This window comes from Paramormyrops kingsleyae, chromosome 6 (genome assembly GCF_048594095.1).
Source record: "Paramormyrops kingsleyae isolate MSU_618 chromosome 6, PKINGS_0.4, whole genome shotgun sequence".
Taxonomy (NCBI): Eukaryota; Metazoa; Chordata; class Actinopteri; order Osteoglossiformes; family Mormyridae; genus Paramormyrops; species Paramormyrops kingsleyae.
The window spans coordinates 18,702,147-18,724,335 of record NC_132802.1 but is presented as its reverse complement, the minus strand read 5'-3'; the positions used below and the strand labels follow the sequence as shown (position 1 = coordinate 18,724,335).

Genomic DNA, 22,189 nt, shown 5'->3' with positions numbered 1-22,189 from the left:
TCAGTATAGGAGGACAAATAATTAGCTATAAGATGTGACATTAGCAATAATATCAAGCGATACAAGAATTTAGCTGGTTGGGAAACGTCCTTAATTGCTAGTGAACCTTTTGCACCATAAATGCCCACAGTGAGACAGTGTCTCACTTGGTCCATACACATGACCTAGTTTTAAAACGAAGGATTTCTTTTAACTTCCATAGGATTGACGTGTGTAAGTAGGACTTTCTCCGTTTCCTACTGTACTCACTCTGCCCTAATTGGCTCTGTGCTGTACTGGCTCTTGGGTGCAGGTTCTGAGCGACCAGTGACAAAGGAGAAGATGAGTATTGTGTGCAGAGCTATTTTATCTGGCCGGGCTTTTTCATGTGTAACCAAGAAACAAGGTTTCATTCACACTGAAAGAAAAATCCCAAATGACTCAAAAAGAAATGGATTCCTTTTGGATGATATGGCAGCCAAACCTGTTAATTAGTTGCAGGCCCAAGCAGGACACGCTAATGCCCACAGTCTCACCCCCATTGAGTGTTGTTCCCTTCTACCCCAAACCAGATGCTTCCTCAAATAAACACTGACAACATGCCTCACAGATGCTTTTCTGCTCTTTAATGAACTGTGTTGATCATGCTGTCTTCACACATTTATGAAGAGGAAACAAACGTTTAATAAACGTTAAATGGTGGCGTGCATCGGTCCCCTTTCGGCTCGCATTCCTAAAAGCAGCGGACTGCGAGTCACAGAGACTGGAAGATGCAACAGAGCTGTCAATCAGCAATCTGCGCTGCCAAGGCCTCTATCGAGAGTCTGGCCAACAATTACATAAGCGGACATAGCTCTGCCGTGGTGCTCACTTTTAACTACTGACCACTGTTTTCCGGTCACTAACGTGCTTTTATAAAAACTCAGAGGCAGATAAACGACCACGGACTGTCACATGCTCACCTTATATTGATTGCTCTGTGTTCCTGCTGTGACACCAGGGCAAATACCAGGTACGAACATTACATCACTGGACTGGAAAACTTCTCACAAAATGATCACACCACAGCATAGACTAGTACTCAGACACATACACCACTAGAACACTATACACACTAATGCAATAGTTCATGAGTGATTATTTAGTGAAAAGGTGGTAATTCTGAAATATGTTGGAACTTTTCATAGTATATTATTGGATAGTATGCATGAATCAGACTTAATGTCTTTCAAAAGAAAATGGTATACGCAGAAGTGATTTAATAATACAGATTACAGGGAGGTAGATTATACATAACATTATAATCCATCCATCCATCCATCTTCCCCAATGATTTATCCAATGTTGCGGTGAGTATAGTAATCATTATAGTTACATAATTTTATAATTAAAGGCTTTCAATATTTTAAAGTACTTATCAATATGTTCATCAAATGCAGTTCCTCAGGGTGTATTCATAAAGAAGACTGTTCATCTAAGTTTCTTAGGGCTATGACAAGCAAAACACATGCCACAAATCAAAATAGCACAAGCCTATCCAACAAGCAGCTTCTAAAATACTTAGGCACCATAAATATTGCATTCACAGCACTAACAAAGCACTCTTTTAATTAAGGCCACCGTGGGTTCTGTGCCACATTATTCCACAACCTCTATCTCAGAGGCCTCTGTTTAGCAACAGCAAAGACTTTTTCACTTCTGCCAGCGATGGACGTCTCCATTAAAGGTCTCATCAATCAGATGGCCGTCCACCAGGATAGGCCAAAGAAATGCCAGCATCCCATTGTCCTCAATATACGGTTGTGTCCTTGGTGGTTTTAAATTGAAAACCAGACCCCCAAACATGTACTGTATAAACTAAAGAATCAGAGGTTCATTCCTTCCAGACCAGTTCAGTAGACTATAACCCCTTTCACTGGGTACTGTATTCATAACAATTTGAAAACAAAAGCTCACCCTTGGCTGAATGGTGTAAACAACACAATCTAATCACATATGTACACATATGATCTTAGCTTCATAACTACATGAAGTTCATAACAAAGCAGGGTATATATATATATTGGTACCTGCCTTATCTCTCACATAGTTCTACATCGACGCCCCACACACAGACACACAAACAGTCTTGCACCATCTTACCATTCAGCTTGCTCCAGTTCCAGCAGAGACTGGGTCTTCTCTGAGTTACAGTGCAAACACCACATCTCATCTGCCGATCGTAAAAACGAGCATCCCGACCATCACCACAGCAGGCCTCAAGCTGCGGCTCACAGAAGAGGCTCTGGAAAGAGGCTGTGCCTCGCCTCGCCTCGTCTTCCCGCAACTCCCGCTCTGCTGGGCTCTCCGAACTGCAAGCAGTCAGGGAGGAGGACTAAGGGGAGGGAGCAGCGGGACGGGGGTGTGGGAGCTGGCGCTGGACTGTAAGGGGGAGGGAATTCCCCCAGGCACAACGTCAGCCGCATCACATCCAGAATAATAATGAGCTGTAGTGGACATACTGGGGTGGAGAACCCGAGGCCAGCATAAGAGGACAGGAAGGCAATCAGAGACACACGCAAGGGCAACCAGGAAGCGAGGATCTGTCTCTTTGCAGTGGCACTTACAGGGCGCAGATCGCTTCTCTCAGTAAACTCATCATACAGTGCACATCCAGCTTTTTAATCCCTCTTTGGGATTTAAAACTAAATTGCGGTTTCCAAGGCTAACACCTGTCAGTCAGACAGCATGAAGCGCCCTTTGGCATTTTACACAAAATCCTACTGCTAGGATATATAACATATAAAACATATGCATGACATAAATACAAATAATTAAAGCAAAAATATTAAAGGTTAAAAGCTGTTACCATGGTGAAAAAACAATAAACATAACACTGGGCTGCCTGGGATGATCAGATTAAACACTCAGACTAAATGAAGTGATTCCTACTCACTTTGCTTATGCAATGAGTATGAAAAGGGTAATGCCCATGTACCCATAGCAACCTTTTTTCCCTGTTAGAGTGGCTTTCTGTTGACCACAACTTATGAAGGACATTGACCAAAGAGCTGACTGTCTCCCCTGAGCTTTTAAAGGTGGGGAGACTGAGCAGACACATAATTACCCCAGATACAGCAAAGATCTTGCCTGACTGCCCCAGAGACAAGGGGCTATCTATGCCTAAAGTGGGCTAGCAAAGGAAATGGCGAAAACAACTCCCAGATGGAGTTTAACAAGACAACAACGCCATGAAGGTGGTTAGGTCCTCTAACGGGGAACTTGGGTCTTTTCCCCAAGGAGATAACGATTAGCTTGCTTCCTCTGTGCCTTTTCATCTCAGACATCAAACAGCAGGAAAAGAGGAAAAGGGGCAGACAGACAGTCACGTGTCACTAGCTGGTCTCTTGTGTAGGTTTGGCCACATGAACAACCCTCACATTGAGCTGGTGACCCTAACCAGTTATTTTTTGCTGCTGAAGCCTTTCCAGCTGCTGCTGGTCTTTCTCCACCTCTGTCTCTGTGCTCGCTAAGCCGTCACCTGCTCCACACCTCCTTTTAGCTCTATGCGCTGACTGACGGGACCAGCTTCTCACAAGGGACGGCAAAAAATAGCCCCAAGCTTGGTCCCTTTAGCCGGAACAGTCACTGCTTCACAGCAGGGTGGCTTGTGGGGAAAATGGCCGGCAAAGACGCTTGATAGCAGGAGGAAACCGGAGGACTGAGATCAACCAAACGTATCAATGAAAACACTCTTATCCTGCTGTTGTATTGACATGAGTCCTCTGTGCAGAAAGCTAGTAGGCTAGTCGATCAGCCCTGCTTTGCTGCCTGATAAAGCAGCTGTGAACTACAGTGCCCAGACTGGGGGGAGGGGGGGGGGCACTTACCTTCCACTGTCCCTATGGCCATAAGAACCCTGTGTAGTATCTGATGGGACAGGTACAGCAGGGGAAGGCATGGCAACACCTCTTAAAACAACAGGACTCAATGGAGAATATACATGTCTTCTGTCTCATTAAATTAAAAGGTTATGGTTACATAAGGTTATGTTACATCATATAAAATTCTATTAGAGAAGTTAATGTGTAAGATCACCTCTTTTCACTTTATTAGAAGCATTCAAATAGTGCACCATGCACTATGTTGACCTTTTTACTGAGGTTTGTTTACAGTTATAGGGTTTTGATATTTTCCATTTAATTTTATGGTTTTAAAGATGTCATAATAATGGCAAATAGTCCGGCCTCACATAGATTTGTGCTGTAAGAGCTTCGGGTGACCAACAGAAATACACTGCTTGATTGCAACTGGAGAAAAAAAGAAAGAAGAGATGAAACCAATTTTCATGCAGTTATGCCAACACAGTCTAAGAAGAGGTGCTTTAAATGCTGGTGCTCGCAGAACAAGTAATGATACAAAGCAGTAACAATGAGATTGCAATAGTCACTATCCATCTAGGAGCCCGTGATATGGTATTACTTGCAGAACATGAGTTCTGCAAAATGCTGCTTTGCGAGAACGGCTCCTCTTCCTCAGTCCACGAATTGCTATAGAAATGAAGAGGGACTCACTCTGTCTTGTGTGTCTCCTCACAGAACCTCGAGTTCGCCTGTCTGGTTTAAATCCATCCCCACACACTGACTGGTTCCTCAATGTGATGATGTGGCCCTGCCTACTTAGTGATGTCATAACTGGGAAGAGCAGACCTTCTCTCGTAATGATGTTGCAAGCATCATACTTGGGAATTATGTTCACTTGGGTCTTCCCTGAAAGATTGAGGACCATCACAACCCCAGAGCACCTAGTGACTGGCTGTCAAATAATTTAGTAGCGCTAACACGTTTTTTCCTCCACATTTTTCTCCTCTCGGACACACTTGCTGCTTTCATTTGTCAGCCTCAAATGCTTGCATTGAAAAAGGTCCATATATTTAATATTATTTTCATAAGAAACAAGATATTTCATTTTCAACTTATACTGAAATCGTCTTCATGCTTGAACAAAGGTAATCGAACAACGATAAGAGAAGAGGCTGGACACCAAGTAGTTGCCTCATTTGCAGAATGATTTTGCCTCAGAGGGAAATGAATGAAGGAGTCGTCACAGCAATGGAGCCTGGACGTCTTTTAATCCAAACCAGCGATGCTGTTCCTTCCACCCCACTGGGCTCCTCCGCAAGCTGAGTAAACGAGCACACCATGATGTCACGCCACATTCCACAGCTCTGCTTTGGTTGGAAACTGATGGATGGAGCGTTTACGACGAAGGCCGCCCGAAGTGGAAAATAAAACGCTAAGGTCTGGGGCGCGGGGTCTGGAAACCATTACAGCAGTGAAGTCACTGTTTTTGTATAATGGTATTTCAGATGTTACCCTTAAGAGCTACAGTAAAATGTCTACTATTTCAGCAGACACAGGAATTCAGGTTTTACATTAAAGAACCAGTTAAAATCTTTTGATAAATGTTTGTCTTAATTCAAGGGAAAATATTTTATATTTTTCACAGTTCAGTGAGGAAACTAAAAATAATCCGTTTATAAAACTTTTGTACATTACACACACATACACACAATTTTCTCATTGCACTGTGCTCTGTTCCATAAGAAGAAGTGAGGCCACAAAGACGTGAAGCTAGCTATTTTTATAATTTAATTTAAAACTCCGCAAATGTAAAACGAACAGCAGTGTTTCTGTACAAAGTCCCTGTAGCCTCTTGATCTTTTTTCTCGTTGAGGCAGCTCAAACAAATACAGAACAGGCCCATTATTTTTCTGTCAGATCTATATTCCACAATTACTTTGAATTCTCATTACATTAACAGTGCAAAATGAGTTTAGTTAAAACCAGCACCCAATTCAATTAAGCTTTCAGAAAATAATGCTGCAGACTGTCACATCTATTATTAACATATCTATTGAATGAGGTTTTACATGTCTGTCTATAGTAAAAAAAAAAACACTCAAGTATAATGGTCAAGGAATTTAATTAGTAATCACATGATGTACACTAATTAAACTCAATTTGCTAATAAGGTACACAAATTAAACTTACTGTTACTAAGCTGCAAAGACCCAGCTAGTGGAGCCTCAATCAGGAATGTATAAAAGTGACTTTATCTTTGGGCTTTGAAACAGGGTAAGTGGTTTGTGAAGGGCTGGGGTGACAAAGGACCTACATCAGAATGGCGTCACTCGAGCTGGCAGCCATTTCCACTTAGTGCTTTACGAGTAGCTCCAGGGGAAATATGTACAGTGAGTGGGTTATACTGTAGAGCATAGAAATATATAAGCCCTATTTTTAAAATAGCATAGCATCTTATTTTAACGTAACACTAATGGTCACCCTGCACATCTATCTGGTGACTCAGTGAGAAATGCAATGCAGGGAGACTGTGTGGTGATTGGCTGAAAGGGCCATACTGCCGCAGCCAGTAATCTTTGTTACGCATGATCCTCGCAGAGCTAGAGCAAGGACATTCTTGCTATTATCACTGAAAATAGCTCAGCCCAGTATTTGTTTGAAACCATTCATGATGGACTGTAGGTGTTTCTACACAAACAACTGGAAGTTAATCAATAAGTTAAAATATGCAACAAATATAGTTATGTATGTTTTCCCAATCTTAGGAGACCATTCCTAGTCCCATTTTTAACTTATTATATACAGATGTTGATGTAATTATATGGCCATTGATTAAAGTAACATATATGGCATTTCTGAGTAACATTACTAATCATTGCTTCACAGAAAAGACAAACAAACAAGAACGGGATCTCAGCTGTCCTTGGAGAACAAGGCTGTTATTGTACTGACCTACAAAGTTCACTGCTCCTTAATACACAGACACACGTATGTCCAAATCACCTTTACTTCTGAGTAAATAAACAATTGATATATTATATATCACACATGTCTAGTTATTTCTCATGAACATCTAGTTTTGCCTGATTGCTACAATATTCTACAAACTTTAATGGGCAACCATGTCTCAGGCTGAGCCCGACAGTTTTTTCCAACATTCAGCCCAAATCATGGAATTGTCCATTGGGTCAAATGGAAAAGACTGGAGAGCCTCTGTCCCATGGTAGTGGCCATTATTATCTATACCCTGTGAAACCTGTGAACAGGTTGATTTGAATGTTTGTGAATCACAAGCGTCTCCATTGCAGAGCTGTAACCCCCAGTCCCATTCCAGCAGGTGGACAGACACCAAAATGGTCTCATATGGATTTGATTACAGCTGTCCTGCTTCTGTCGGACAGTGAAGCAGCTGAGGCATGTATGGGTTTTCGGGATCCACCCTCCTGTTGCCAAGCGACTGCTTCGACAGGAAGATGACAACAAATCATCGAAATTTATTAAGCCAGCAAGAAGCCAGTGCGTAGGTCATGGCACACCAAGTCCTAGACTGTGATGGGTAAAGATCAACTGTTCCCAGTCACTATATTTTGCTGGCGCCATCAAAACGTTGAGACGTGCTTCTTCGGAATGCTTCCAGTTAAGATGGAACACAAAATGGCAAGAGAAGCCACCTTAAAACCACTACCAACAACAGAAAATAAAATGTGATTCCAGCAGAAGAAAAAAAGCAATTATACCTTAAAGGTGTATTAAAATAACAAACCATTTCTCGTATCATTCTAAATTGATAAAATCATTATTAAACTTCATATATGAATGCGGCAAGTATCATAAAAAAGAGCATCAAAGTGTTCTTTACCGTGATTCACTGTGGCTGGAGAAATACTTTTGTCTAAAAAAATTACATCCTACTTAATTTTTTTTTTAAATATTTGTTTGGGAAATACTAGATAAAAGTTACTAAAATTATTACTTTTTTCCAATTAATATAAAAAAAAAGAAGTTAATCAGCTCTCCATTGAAAAATGCCTGTTGTCTGTGGGCATCAACCAGAAATGAGCGTAACGCTGTATATCTCTGCTCGGAGAGCTCCTGTCATTGGCCACTCAGAGTATGCCCTCACGAACCACAAAGGGTCACAGCCTGACAGTGACTGCGGGGAATATAAATAAACATGGGAAAGAACAGGCTTCATGCTCAGTGAGCATGACACCGCGGCCTGCATCTCCCCCAGTGCTTTGGGGGGGGTGTGCTGCCATCTGTCTGTTACAAACAGCACTGCAAAAAGTCAGTGAACAAACTGGCAGGGTGCAGGCGGCACCAGAAGGGCCGTAAGTGGGCTTGTAGATAGTGACATGTGTCAGTACTCAGTGCAAAGCAAACAGATCTGTGGCTGCAGTAAAAAGCAATTAGTGGGTCAAGGATCATTCTATCAGAAAATGTTCAGTTTCTTTTAAAGGCAACATCTTATTATTTGATTGGGTAACACTTTAGTTGAAGCAGTCTACTATATAAGGGTGACATGTAACCGTCAAAAGAATGACGACACATGTCATGCACATTAATGACACATTATTGATGTTTATGACTGTTATCATAAACATCACTGTTGTCATAATGTGTCACTCAGTTTTTGGAACTGAATGACACATTATGACAACAGTCATAAACATCAATAATGTGTCATTAATGTGCATGACATGTGTCATGCACATGTTACATGTCACCCTTACAGTATGTAGACTGCTTCAAGTAAAGTGTTGCCTTTGATTGTCATGTAGCGTTAGTCTACGCGTCTCCTCTTTGGCTCAGAGGTTCTGCTTTACACAAGCCCCTGAGGGTCCAAAAAGCACAACTTTATGGAAGTTTGTGTCGAAATGGGGGATTAAAGATCCAGGCTTTGAGGCATTGTGTAACTCTGCAGTCTATAGAGACCAAGACCTGGTCCGTTTAACTCTGCAGTCTATAGAGACCAAGAACTGACCCTTGTCACTTACAGGCGAACAGCTGTTCAGCTATTGAGCAGGACACAGCTGACGCACTGTTTTGAGACTCACATGAAGGTAATTACTCAGCATATAGTTGAAAGCCCGACAAGCAATGCTTAAGAAAAAGATGCACACCAGGAATACTAGGAAATTTAAACTGTATTCGTCTTTCGGATTCACTGGTTATTTACCCCACGCTGCCCTGTCCAGCCTTAGGGAGCCGTTAGTGTAAGTACTGCCGCACTGGGCAGGTCAGGCAGCACTCCGGCCTCCCTGAGGGGGTCTGCGTTCACAAGCACAAAGTGATAGTCTAGTTTAGGACATCCAGGGGTCACGGGATCAGAAGGCCATGTGCATCACTCGGTGTCCCAGCACTGAAAAGTCAGCTAATATTCACCTAATTGTTCTTTGTTGATTATTATACTGCAAAGGCGTCATTAAACATTCATACAGCATAATAAACATGTCTCTAATGTGTTATTCCATTTTATAAATATTAATAGCCATGTTCATAATGCTTTATAAATGCATTAAATGTGTTATGAACGTGTTCTTAGATTCTTTTGGAGATGGCATTCATAGAAAGTGTTACCAAAATTTCTTCATAATTGTTTCTTATAATTTGGTCTATTACAATGGTTTATCACTTTTTACATTTCATATATATTCTGGAACATCTCCAGTGGTTGGGCTCTGTTCAGTGGCAGCTGTCTGCAGCTGGGCTCTGAGAACCACAGTGGTTCATTCCCCATGCATACGCTTGAAATAGTGACACTGCTCCAATTTGTCGAAACAAAGCTGGATCACGAGGTGAAATCTGCCACCAGGCACATTGGTTCCCATTTACATCTCCCTCATGCTCCTGGCAGAATAAGCCTGTTTGAAGTCTGCCCCAGGAGAGGCAGCCAATCACGTTCCAAAGATCTCTAGAGTTACTTCAGTGAGATGATGGCCCATTACTCTCCTGTACCATCTAGTCCTGTTGCTGGTTGTAATGCCGCTGTGGAGACACTGGGTTTATTAACACCGGCCAGAAACTCTCAGCCCTGTCTCCTAACATGGGCAAGGACAATATTTGTTTTAATACTGTAAACAAAGGTGCAATTTTAGCAAGGAAGTAGGTTTGGTTCCCCGAAACACACCCAAATACACTGGTACCCAAATCTACACCCTTAATTTTAGGGCCAGGTTCACATATCTTTCACACAAAATGAAGGACACTGGGGCCAATCTAAAGCACCAACCGTGACCCAAATTTGGCTCGGGGCAAGTTCTTAAATATGTTTAGTGAACATTCAAGCAATACAAGAAGCCAAACCACAGATGCTTAATTTAAAATTCACTGGCACATCCAATCAGATCTGTGTGATAGGCATTGATTAGAGTAAATTGTAGAGTGCACTGCATGCTTAATCATAGAGTTAATTTAAACCTATACTTGATATATGGTCACGCCTGAGCTGGCATGGTAAAAAAAGGTTGAGAACTGCTGATCTCAAGGGTTTCTGTGTTAAACAGCTGCAGCTATAGCATCATGTGGAAAACAGAACCTTAGGCTGATACAAATCACACTAAACATATACCTTTATTATTATGATACTGTTTCATTTGATCATTCTCACAGTTAATGTGTTTATTCTGTAAGAAACCACTGAATAGCTTTCTAAGTAACACCAGAAATTACAATGCACAAGCTGTCAGATGTGTTTTTGAATGGTGTGGTAGGGGTTAATCCAATTAACATAAATCCTGACTTACGTAAGAATTTGTGTGTCAGATTACTTATATATTTTGAGAACTGTCTGTACATTTATGCCCAAAACAGCCATCGAGGCACCTTGTCATCCAAACAACCTCTATTGCAACATGAAGAACTGACAAGTTGAAATAAATACCAAACGAGTGTAATTTATCAGTAAAATGGCTTTATTTAAGCATTTATTGCTACATGTGTGAGCTCCAGACCAATTATTTATCCTAAACTCACAGCTGTGTATAAAAGTCTCATTTAACAAGTATTATGCTGTAGTTACAGTATGCTCATTAAACTTGATTTTGACTAATTATACTCTATAAATCAAATGAAAAAACCTACTTTTTTCCCCATGTTTTTACATGTACATGAGATTATGCCAAACATTTTGTTTGATGATTGATGATTCATTATTTCTTCTGGAAAAGTGTATTGATTACAAACAATGTTGCAAACAGCTTTAAGTGCTTTGATAAACCCAGACATGGTCTCTGGAAAGAATGGCAAGAAACAGACTGTCATCAGGAAATTATTCCCAGTGTGTTCTGTCAATTGATATAAAGTCAAATCTTCTAATCAAAAAACACTGAAGAGTGCTTCAAACTTGAATCACATCCAGAAATACGAAATAAGACCTTAAACTGATATTGTTATGGGTCACTAGTGATTTCTGAAACAGTACCCAGTCATCTAAGCCCTAGGCAGAGGCACATATCTGTAGGATTATTAAGGGTCTTAGAAATTGTATGTTATTCCTCAGTGAAAAACAAAAAACTAAAACCGTTTGAGATGTTATTTCAACTTGTGTACCACAGAATTTATTTAATCAATTTAGACTGCATTTCAGGGATGAACAAACACCGTTTAGCATAGCAGGCCTGTGTATTTGGACTATTATCTGACATGGATCTCTGAGGCCAAAGAGTCCCCCCCCCCAGTGAAGATTACAGCTGGCCCTACAGAGGCTAATCTCCTTTCGACGGCTCAAATCTGGGCCCTGCTCTGAACATCCAGGTGCGTCACGCATTGCTGTATTTGTCAAAGGAAATTCTGCCCCTGAGTCTGGTTCTGAGAGGCTGGGGGTTCGGGAAGCAGATGGCACAGAGGTGCCAGGGATTCATTATCATTTATTCATTTTATTTAGCAGACACTTCTGTGCAAATTTAAAATTGTTTAAATTATCTGATCCCATCCCATCAAACAATATGTGTAAGACACATCCTGGACAAAACACCAGTTCATCATAAAGCTTGCTCATACACACATGCGTTCACAAAAAGTTAAACACTACCACTGAATTTGAGCCCCTAACCCAGACAAACTGCATGTCTTTAGTCTGTGGTAAGAAGGCGCCTAGAGTAAACTTGGGCAGCTCTTCACAGACTCAGACAGAGTAACTCAAAACCCAAGGAGTGTGAAGTATGAAGTCTACAGACCGAAGCAGTATGCAGAGAGAGGTTCCTGTTCATAAGCAGTGTCGGGCCAGACAGCTGTTCTGAATGGGTCTGTAAGTGCTGAGTGCACAGACGCTCCGCAGCGCGGAGACAGGGAACATTCCATCACTGCCGCGTGCTTCCAGTAACGTGTGGGCCGACTGCCAGTCAGCAAAATATCAGGATTTATATCACTTTGGGAAACAGGAGGTCAGTAGAAGGAAAGAAAAACAACTGTTTTTCAGAGGCACACAAGAAAAAAAAACATGGATATTAAGGGGTAACAGGAAACAGGCTTTTCAAATCATAGTACTGGCAGTTTTTTTCCCGGAAGGGATGTTCCGAAGGTTCTCAGCAAAAATGTGGCTGATAAGCCCTGAGTGACAGATAACATCTAACTGCCAGAGATCATTTTATACTGAATGGGTACTATTTAAAAACAATAAAAACATCTAAAATATTAAAGTTGGTATTTAGCCAAGCACAGGAAATTCCATTTATTAAAGTGTATTCCTGCATCGTTCAGGAAGTGACTCTTAGGGCAGTAAGCAGTCTGCCCTGTCTGCTTACCTTAGTGAAATTAAATTCACCTCTTGATGGCTCCACGTATCATATATCTGAAGTTGTCATTTAAATATACTTTGACTTTATCCTTATTTTTAGTCAAGGTATGAAAATCTGGAATAGAGGCAACTATCTTGCTGTTCTAAAATTTAAGAAAAGGACTGCGAGTTTGTGTCTGCAGGCAGTATCAGAAATTTGTAATCTTTACTAAATGGGCATCTGTCTTTATTTCAAATGTTCTACTTTGCATCTTTTCAGAAAAAACATGCATTCCAACTGCCAGTTCCATTTAATGTTACTGTGTGATCTCAGGCTACATTGACGTGAATCAATATATAAGCACTGGAAAAGCAGTTACAGAAACAGGCTTAAACAACACACAATACAGTTGCTGATATACATGCAGTTGTGGAAGTCAATCTTTTACTTTAGCACAGACTGAGAATGAGTTTTTCAGAGTCACGGAGCATGGGGTGGAAAGGGTTGAAGTGTGACATTCCCCGTGACTCACCAGTCACCAGTCGTCCCGGCGACAGTTAGCTCTTTGCACATTTGGCCAGCCTGAACTTCGCTGCCATCCCATCCCACACGTGAGGGCACAAAGACGGCAGCTCTGCTCCTCCGCTCGCATTCCGAACAAGCCAGAGAAGGACAGCCGACTTCCCACACGGAGAACAACGAAAATGCCCAACGTACTCAATAGAGAGAAGGCAGCAGCGTCCAGAAGAGGAAAACAAAGACTCAGACATACTGTAATAGGTCCCCCAGCACAAGCAACCCATAATGCCTCTTATTTAAATCCTCCCACTGCGGTCACATGACCACAGCCCATACTTAAGGCTTACTGCAGTATTGATTAAACAGTCCTTATCCCCTGCGAGCTGAATTGAGCAGCAATAATTACTCATTGTATACAACTTGAAATTGAGGCCAAACTCTTTCCAAATATCCCTATAGACATGCTTAAGGCACTGATCAGCCTCGCTGGCCACGACCTGCAGTGTGCTGCTCAGAGATCTGTGGGGAACGAGCATCAAGACTAAGGTGGAAGTGGCTGTTCACCCATCTGTTTTACAGAGTAACTCAATGTAGTAACATTGATTTAAAGTGGGGTTAGGGTAGTAGGGAATATCGTAGCTTTTAACACATGCTAGTTGATTGCTCATTGCAGCAAGCCACAGATGGAATTATTTAAATCCTGAAGGAATCGTAATTTGTACTTTACATGCCATCGGGGAGCACCCACACCAGCCCACCCCCCAACGAAAACCAGCCACCCCTTACGGGTTCTGTGTTCTCTAGCTGTCCGACCAAAATGTGGCAGTCGTGTGCCGGGACACCACTGGAACCCACTAAACAAACACCCAAAACAGATGAGTGCCCCAGGAACTGCTGGAAAGAATGCGTTTAGGGCACAGATTCCCTTGGCAGGCAGCAGGGAACAGGAGTAGGAACGCCAAAGCCATAGGCTGCAGCTGGCAGAAAAGCACTGGATATTAGATGTCTGGCTCTCATCATTCACTAAAGTTTCACAGACGTGCCTTCATTTTGGGTAGAAATACACTTATTCTGAATAATGAATTTTATTATATTACAATAGCATGTGGAATTCATAAGTCTGGTTTATGGTTTTTCCAGTCTAGTCTTTTAAATACTAACTATATCCCTAGTGATTGACTACTGAGACTTAGCCATTAAAGCGGAGGCCTAATCGTCAGGAGGGTACGATTCAAAAGTGGTCTGTCAGCATCACAGGATGTTGTACAAGCTGAAGGGTAAAACCCACTTCTCAGAATTACACTTCAAAAGGTCCTGAGGAGAATACCCAACACACTAATCACATCCAGCGATGGGTCTGGGCTGGGCAGAGACACCTCAGGCTATAAAAAATAGATGCACGTGAACCTGCGTTTGGGGCAGATACTGTAGCTATACAGTCAGCATGTCTGTGACACCTGGGCAGAGAAGTACACATCCCAAAGCAGGCCGCCGTTTCCCGTGAAGAAAACCTGGGATCCCAGACATTTCTTTCCTCTCCTTACTGGAAGATTTGTGGTGTGAACTCAGGAACAGTGATCAATGTGGAGCAGGTCAGGGCACAGAGGAATGAGTCCGAAGGGAGGAAAGACGAAAAGGCACCGACTCTCACAGCCATTGCAGACATTTTCCAGACGATGACTCTGACTACCGAAAGACCCAAAGCAAGTGGTGAATATAATTCACTGCTGGGTTTGACAGTTTAACTGCAGAGATGCTGAGTTCTGTTGATTCCAGAGATGCATCCTGTTCTGGTTTTGTCATCACAAAAAAAAGCAAGTTTAGGAAACAGTTACTCTGAACTCTATCTCATACTCGTGACTCACTACGCTCTTCCCTCCCTCTGAGTCCGTGTCAGCCTCGATTACACTCTTCATTAAAAAATGGCAGGATGCAAAGTCTCTCCTTTCTGTCTTGTTGCTTTAGAACATAGAGATGTACCAGTCGCTCTACTACTGCTAGTGCATTCTACAGACTACTGCTGTCAGCCCTTCATGGTAACCCCAGGGCCAAAATTATAGGGTGTGCGTTTCAGACAGCCGAAACTCATTCAGCATGCCAAAAACCCAGAAAGGACAGGAGTGCTGTCTGAAAGAGCAGCATCCCCTGAACATGGCAAGCCTACGTTAAGTATTCCCCTCGCCAAGAAGTGCAAAGCCATTTAAGTCCCCTACTGTTACTGCGACATATCGAACGCTGCCACTCCAGCTATAGGACTTGGATGCCACTCTGAGTGCAAGCTGAAGTAGAGATTGATACAACGAGGTAATTGTGCAATTCAGTCAACAGTGGAACATGCTCAATTTGAAAGGCATCTTCGGGTCCCCTGGATTTTACAAATTGGGCCCATTCACATATATTGTACACATTAGCTTCTAAGCATATGTTCACTGCAGGTGAACTGACAGAGCACCCAAATATGTCCATTTTGCTCAACGTAGAAGTGAGTCACAGGATGCATCCGACTGAACCGCCATGCAATTCAACACCTTTCACATCGAGTAGATCAAAGCTGGGCTTTTCTTTGAAAATGACTTGTCCTGGGTCACTGATCTGTATGATGAAAAAAAACCTTGACATACAGACAAGATGCCATGATAAGTTTCCCTGCACCATCCACTTCACTTTTATAAGGCGAGTAGTGGTGAGTTCCGCCAGCAGGGAAGCCATGTGACCATCGGAGCAATGCCGGATTCACTAAGGAGGCAGACCTTTCCCAACAATGCGGCCCCAGCCAGCCGCCCATCGCTTAGCCCTTCCTGCTGCTGGAGGCTGTCCACATGAAAACGCTGCACCGCTACCTACCTCACCCGCTGTCCTCCATGAGCAGGGCTGGCTGGAAAGCAGAGGCTGGGCAGGTCCAGATGGAAGAGTGAATATGAAGAACAGGAGGGAAGAGGTGGACTGGCGCGGGAAGCGTGATGTAAAAGAGAAACGTCAGGAAACTGCAGTATGTACTGATCAGCACATTTTGTGTTCTGAAAAGCAGGGAGATGTGCTGCAGCTTCTGCATTCTCTCCCTACCTCTCTCTTCCTCTCCCTCTCTCTTTCTATTCCCCCTAGTCTCTCTCTCTCTTTCCCTCCCTCCCTCCAAGTGCCCCCCTCCCCCATACACATACACACACACACACACACTCTCCACTCAGGCCATTTGTTCAGGCTCGGCTGCTGATCCTCTGCTCTCTGAGTGACGTAGCCTCCCCAAGCCTTTACAGCAGCACTGCAAGGTCACTGCTCGTTCCAGGTTTTTCTGAGGCCCAGAGAGTAGCGGTAACGGCAGAGCCCAGGTCCCAGTGGTGGTGATGTGTGTTGGGGTGGGGGGGGGGTGCTAGTTGAGAGGAGAACCCAGAAATAGATTATTATGGGCTTCCTGGGATTGTACATATATTGAAGAGGTTAAGATAAGTAGGAAAACTGCAAAATGACAGGTTTTTGAACCCAAAATACAAAATAACGTTGCCAGCCAGATATGGGTAATATAAGGACCTAACCCTGTTCCTTTGTCCTTTCTGTTGGCTGGTGTTGCTATTCACTGTGATGGAGGAGAACCATCTACAACCACCATGCTTCTGACTGGGCAGGACCATCACACTTGAAATGCATGAAGTGAAGCCTGAGGTATCTACAGTATAATCCCTGTAATTGAATTATGAAAATCTGTGTAAACAGTGGCAGGTTTAAAAAGAGAAAGCAGGTTTTTGAAGAATGCACAGATGAATTCTGACATTAATGAAGAATGTCACTGCCCTTATGTTTGGGCTTTCTGTTACATGAGGAGCGCAATTATGTAGAACAGCATGAAGTCAAGCGATCCACTGAGGTCACATTCACTGATATTTGAGATGAAAAAACACTACTGAAAATAATCTTCTTTGAAAAAGGTAATCACCTTAGTGGTTTTTCCTGTCTATCATCTAAATACAGCTTAAGAGAGGGCCGTGGAATTATACCCATGAATATGGCTGCGAATGTGGTCCGTTTGTCCTCTGGAAGGTCCTGCTGAAATGTGATTCTCTTAGAGATAACAAAGGAACCCAAGTCTGAGGGTGTCTCACACCAGGCTAATCCTATCCAACACTTTAAACCAGGGATTATCAACCTGTCTGTACATGGCAAAATGTTTGGATTGAGAAAAAAAACCTCCTACTTTCAACTTAAGTGAATTTTATTTGATGAATTTCTGCCTAGAACAGTGTTTCCCAACCCGGTCCTCAAGGACCCACAATCAGACAACGTTTTTGCTCCAACCAGGAGCTGTGAGGGAGCAGAAATGTGGACTGTCTGGCAGGGAGCTGGAAAGGAGCAAAATCGTAGAGCAGCTCCGGGTCTCTGAGGAACGGGTTGGGAAACAGACTTAAGACATGAGATCGGAAAACTTTGCCTCTGCTCCCAAATGTTGGATACTTGAAATCTTGGACTGGGCCAGATGAAACGGACAGTGGAAGGGGCAGATTAGCTTCTCTGGGGGCCCTAGGTTGACATGGGTAGGGGACTCCTAAGTGAGACATTTGACCTTTTTTGGAACCTAAAGAGAAACAAGAGGGAATGAAAAATGATGGAACATCAATAATATGCTAATCAAAATGCTACCCGTAAAATTCGCCGATCAGGGGGAGGATTGATAGGCCAAATTTAAGATCAATTACATTATTACACATTATAATACTTTAACCAAAATTGTTATATAAATGTTTTGGAATGGATATTTGATTTATATGTTGTTACTAAAAAAAAAAAAATAGTCGAGATCCGTATGGGGCCCAGGTTTTTTGCCACCCCCCAACCCAAATTTCAGCCCTGGACTGGGCAGTGGGTAAGAAAAGGCAGGGATACTGCAGCTGTCACTGAATGGCAGCAAACACAGCAAAGGAGTGGGATTGAGGATAATGACACATCATCAGGGGCAGCAAGTGATTCAGTGAGCAGTACTTTTGCTTCACACCCCCAGCATGGGGGTGTCTGCATTGTATTCATGTGAAGTCTCTTCCTGTGTTGTGCGGATGTCATCCAGATACTCTGGTTTCCTCCTTCAGTCCAAAGACATGCAGAGAGGCCCACTGACATGTTTAAATTGCTGATAGCGAGTGACTGTGCACCCTTCAATGGATCCCATCCGGGGTATGCCCCCCCCCCACTGCCTGTGACAGTCAGCCCCACCCCAACCATGGCCAGTATAAATGATCGTAAATAATAGGGTTTTTCTACATTCTCAGATTTTTCCTGAAAATCAACAACTATAGCAAGTTGTTGCCTTACAATATGAAAATAGCCCTTAATTCTCACAATATAGGGGCGGCTGTCTTGCATGGCAGTCTGTGGGGTTCAAAGGACACCACCACACATGGGGGAGAATCACGTCACACTGGAGAAACATCCAGGCACCGTTAAATGGAGAAGTAAGCAGTATATGCCAAGCACCAAATGTAAAGTGGTTATTACATATTTTTTCCACCCATAGAGGGAGCCATTACACAGAGCCTCAATTACACAGGTTACAAATGATCCACGATTTCCATAATAATCCTGAAAATGATATTTCTAGATCCCAAAGTATATTCAAAATCATATCAAGCATAATAAAATACGAAATGCCTTCATACATCTGAGCCATTTTTAGAACAAGGCTGTCAAATTCAGAACACTGCGAATTCTACGGGAAGATGTAAAGGATATAAATAGAACAGCAATGCAAGAATGTCTGTGAACATGTGACATGTGAGCTTTGGCAGCCACCTGTACATTACAGTGTCAGCAGCAGCTCCTCCTATGAACAGAGGCTTAAAGCAAAAGTCATGAAAAAGAAGCCATCTTTATTTCATACCAATTCTTGGCACTTCGCTTGTGACAGTTCCAAACCCAGCACAGATATAGAGCTTTCACAGCAACGACGTGTACAGTGAAGCCAAATGAGCATATCCGGTGAACAAAAACAAGGAATATTTTGTTCAATTAACTGTCGAGTGCAGATCTGAACAGAGAAGAAACAACAGGATTCAGCCTTCAGAAGATCTCTAGCGTTGGGTGCTAGCCTGAGTGCTGCGACAAAAAATCACATTCACACTTGTGCAAACACACAAACCTAAAAATATGAAACAGATAATTTTGCAAATACTAAGGCTTATGCTGCGTTCCATTTGCCTCGGAGGTCGGAACTCGGAACTGGGAATGACGTCACACCCGAGTTAACCGTGTTCCAGTACTGGAAGTTGGAAAGCCATTAAGCAATACCAGGGACCAGTTTCATAAAGCAGGATTTCTTGCTTAGCCGGATACCCTTGTCAGATTTAATTTACCGTTGGTCTTTATCTTCTTCACTTACAGTACACTTAGCCCAGACTACCTTAAATCCGACATGTTATCCAGCTAAGCAAGATATCCTGCTTTCTGAATCAGGCCCCAGTTCTAGCCCAGTTAATTGTTAGCCATTGTTATATTAGTTACAACACCTTATATGGTATTTTGAGCATAAAAACACCGTAGCATCACGTATACTGATAGCGGTTGGACAATACTATGTGTATGACCAATTTAAAGAGCCACAAATAGGACGTAAGTGCAAATAAAAATCATAAAAGTACAGCTGTTGATACAGGGCGCAGTCATCTTGAATTCTGAGGTCGGGGTTGTGTTGAGCAGGTATTTCGACTTCAGGGGGCGTTCAGGGGGCGTTCCAGCTGAAATTTCCTACTTGGAACTCGGAATTTCCAAGTTACGAGTTCAAATGTAGGGCAGCATTAATTTTTAAAAGAATTTCCCACAATGTGCTTTTTTCCATCAGTTTCTTTTTGGGGGGGGGGGGGGGGGGATGGTATTCCAAAAGAAAACCTGTATGAACAAACTAACTAACGCGTCGACCTTTGCAGCTCAGACGCAGTGGAAGCAGGCAGTGAGGCTGCCTGGGGCTGCTGGCTGACATCATGGCTGCAGCCTCCACTCTAATGACTGTTTACAGGCTGCGGCAACACTGCACTATAATTTTCTTAACTGCAGAAGTTCAGGGTTGTTACCCCTGAGCTGTAACCCAAGCTGTTCATTAAGTATCTCCCTCTTTAATGTGATTTATGCAAACCCACACAGCTAGTCCTCATCAGCTGTGTGTTGCTGTAGCTGTAGGTGAGCTACGGCGGTGTAGGCGCGCTACGGCGGTTTAGGTGCGCTACGGCGGTGTAGGCGCTCTACGGCGGTGTAGGTGAGCTACGGCGGTGTAGGCGCGCTACGGCGGTGTAGGCGCGCTACGGCGGTGTAGGCGCTCTACGGCGGTGTAGGCGCTCTACGGCGGTGTAGGTGCGCTACGGCGGTTTCCATGCATCCCTCTGCCTTCATGTTCTTTTCATCAGGATGCTTTGCAGTGTCAGAGGTTGACGTATCACATGACTGTCTGCTTGCAGGTGCGACACGGTGCTACACGGAAGCATGGAGAATACAGTAGGATAAGTTGAAGACACCCACATACACAGACTCTTATATAAGCTTGCTCAGGGATTTTGTACGTGCTCCCATGAAACTGCCCATCAATAAACCCCCCCCCCTCTCCTCACACCAGATCCTCAATCCTCTGCCGCTCAGTGTGCTTTTCCTCAGGAAGCAGACCAGTTGGCCGAATGCATGGCCAATACTGCAGGACGCCATGCAGCCACAGGCCACTGTGTGCCGTGTCACATCCACAGCTGCAGAATATTAGATGGATCCTTATGTTCCTTTAAAAAGACTAAAACTTCCACACATATAAATTGTAAGCTTGGTAATTTTCTGCATTCATAATACATATGTGATGTAAAGAGAAACATCCACACATTACAGCTTGCATTTACACTGCGATACAGTTGCTTTCCTGGACATACGCTGCATGTACCATGACCATATCGGTTGTAGTGTTGCTTCAGTAGGATTTAATGGGCACTGGAATAGGGTCTTGCCCTGAGGCACGAATCGGGAACTTTCTGGTTACATTAACTGGTTCTTTAACCACTACTCTACTAACTGTGTCCTTACATTTGACAAATATATATATATATATACACTCACCTAAAGGATTATTAGGAACACCTGTTCAATTTCCCATTACTGCAATTATCTAATCAACCAATCACATGGCAGTTGCTTCAATGCATTTAGGGGTGTGGTCCTGGTCAAGACAATTTCCTGAACTCCAAACTGAATATCAGAATGGGAAAGAAAGGTGATTTAAGCAATTTTGAGCGTGGCATGGTTGTTGGTGCCAGACGGGCCGGTCTGAGTATTTCACAATCTGCTCAGTTACTGGGATTTTCACGCACAACCATTTCTAGGGTTTACAAAGAATGGTGTGCAAAGGGAAAACCATCCAGTATGCGGCAGTCCTGTGGGCGAAAATGCCTTGTTGATGCTAGAGGTCAGAGGAGAATGGGCCGAATGATTCAAGCTGACAGAAGAGCAACTTTGACTGAAATAACCACTCGTTACAACCGAGGTATGCAGCAAAGCATTTGTGAAGCCACAACACGCACAACCTTGAGGCGGATGGGCTACAACAGCAGAAGACCCCACCGGGTACCACTCATCTCCACTACAAATAGGAAAAAGAGGCTACAATTTGCACGAGCTCACCAAAATTGGACAGTTGAAGACTGGAAAAATGTTGCCTGGTCTGATGAGTCTCGATTTCTGTTGAGACATTCAAATGGTAGAGTCAGAATTTGGCGTAAACAGAATGAGAACATGGATCCATCATGCCTTGTTACCACTGTGCAGGCTGGTGGTGGTGGTGTAATCGTGTGGGGGATGTTTTCTTGGCACACTTTAGGCCCCTTAGTGCCAATATATATATATTGTCACCTTCTTGTACAACGACTGGACGGACGTTAACCAGTGAAAAGGATGTGTTGTTCGTCAACAATTCTAGATATACAAGACATCACTCTCAAAAATGCTCCTTCGGCATCCAGAGTGCGTGCAGATAACCTAACCCTAACCCTAACCTAACCCTAACCCAAACTGATAAACACTGGGCCCTGGGTCACTATGGGGAACAGAGAAACATGCATGTAAATGACAAGCAGAAACCAATATCCTTGTTGGATGAAAGACAAAGTCTGTGTGGTCACCTGACTCACC

The 22,189-nt window shown here is 43.1% G+C and overlaps 1 protein-coding gene across 11 annotated transcripts in view; it reads right to left on the bottom strand.

The window, feature by feature from the left end:
• The window catches only part of iqsec1a (IQ motif and Sec7 domain ArfGEF 1a), a 129,637-nt gene that overhangs the window by 23,906 nt on the left and 83,542 nt on the right, over positions 1 to 22,189 (bottom strand). Inside the window, exon 1 of one of the 11 annotated variants that reach the window (XM_023805019.2) lies at positions 15,902 to 16,110. The exons of 9 other annotated variants lie outside the window; for them this stretch is intronic. Coding sequence is in view for 1 of the 2 variants with exons in the window: in XM_023805012.2 (XP_023660780.2) it covers positions 2,122 to 2,186 (65 nt within the window). In the remaining variant the exon portion in view is untranslated. Of the gene's footprint in view, positions 1 to 2,121; positions 2,358 to 15,901; positions 16,111 to 22,189 lie in introns of those variants that run through there. One more of the 11 variants, XM_023805012.2, reaches the window with a different exon arrangement.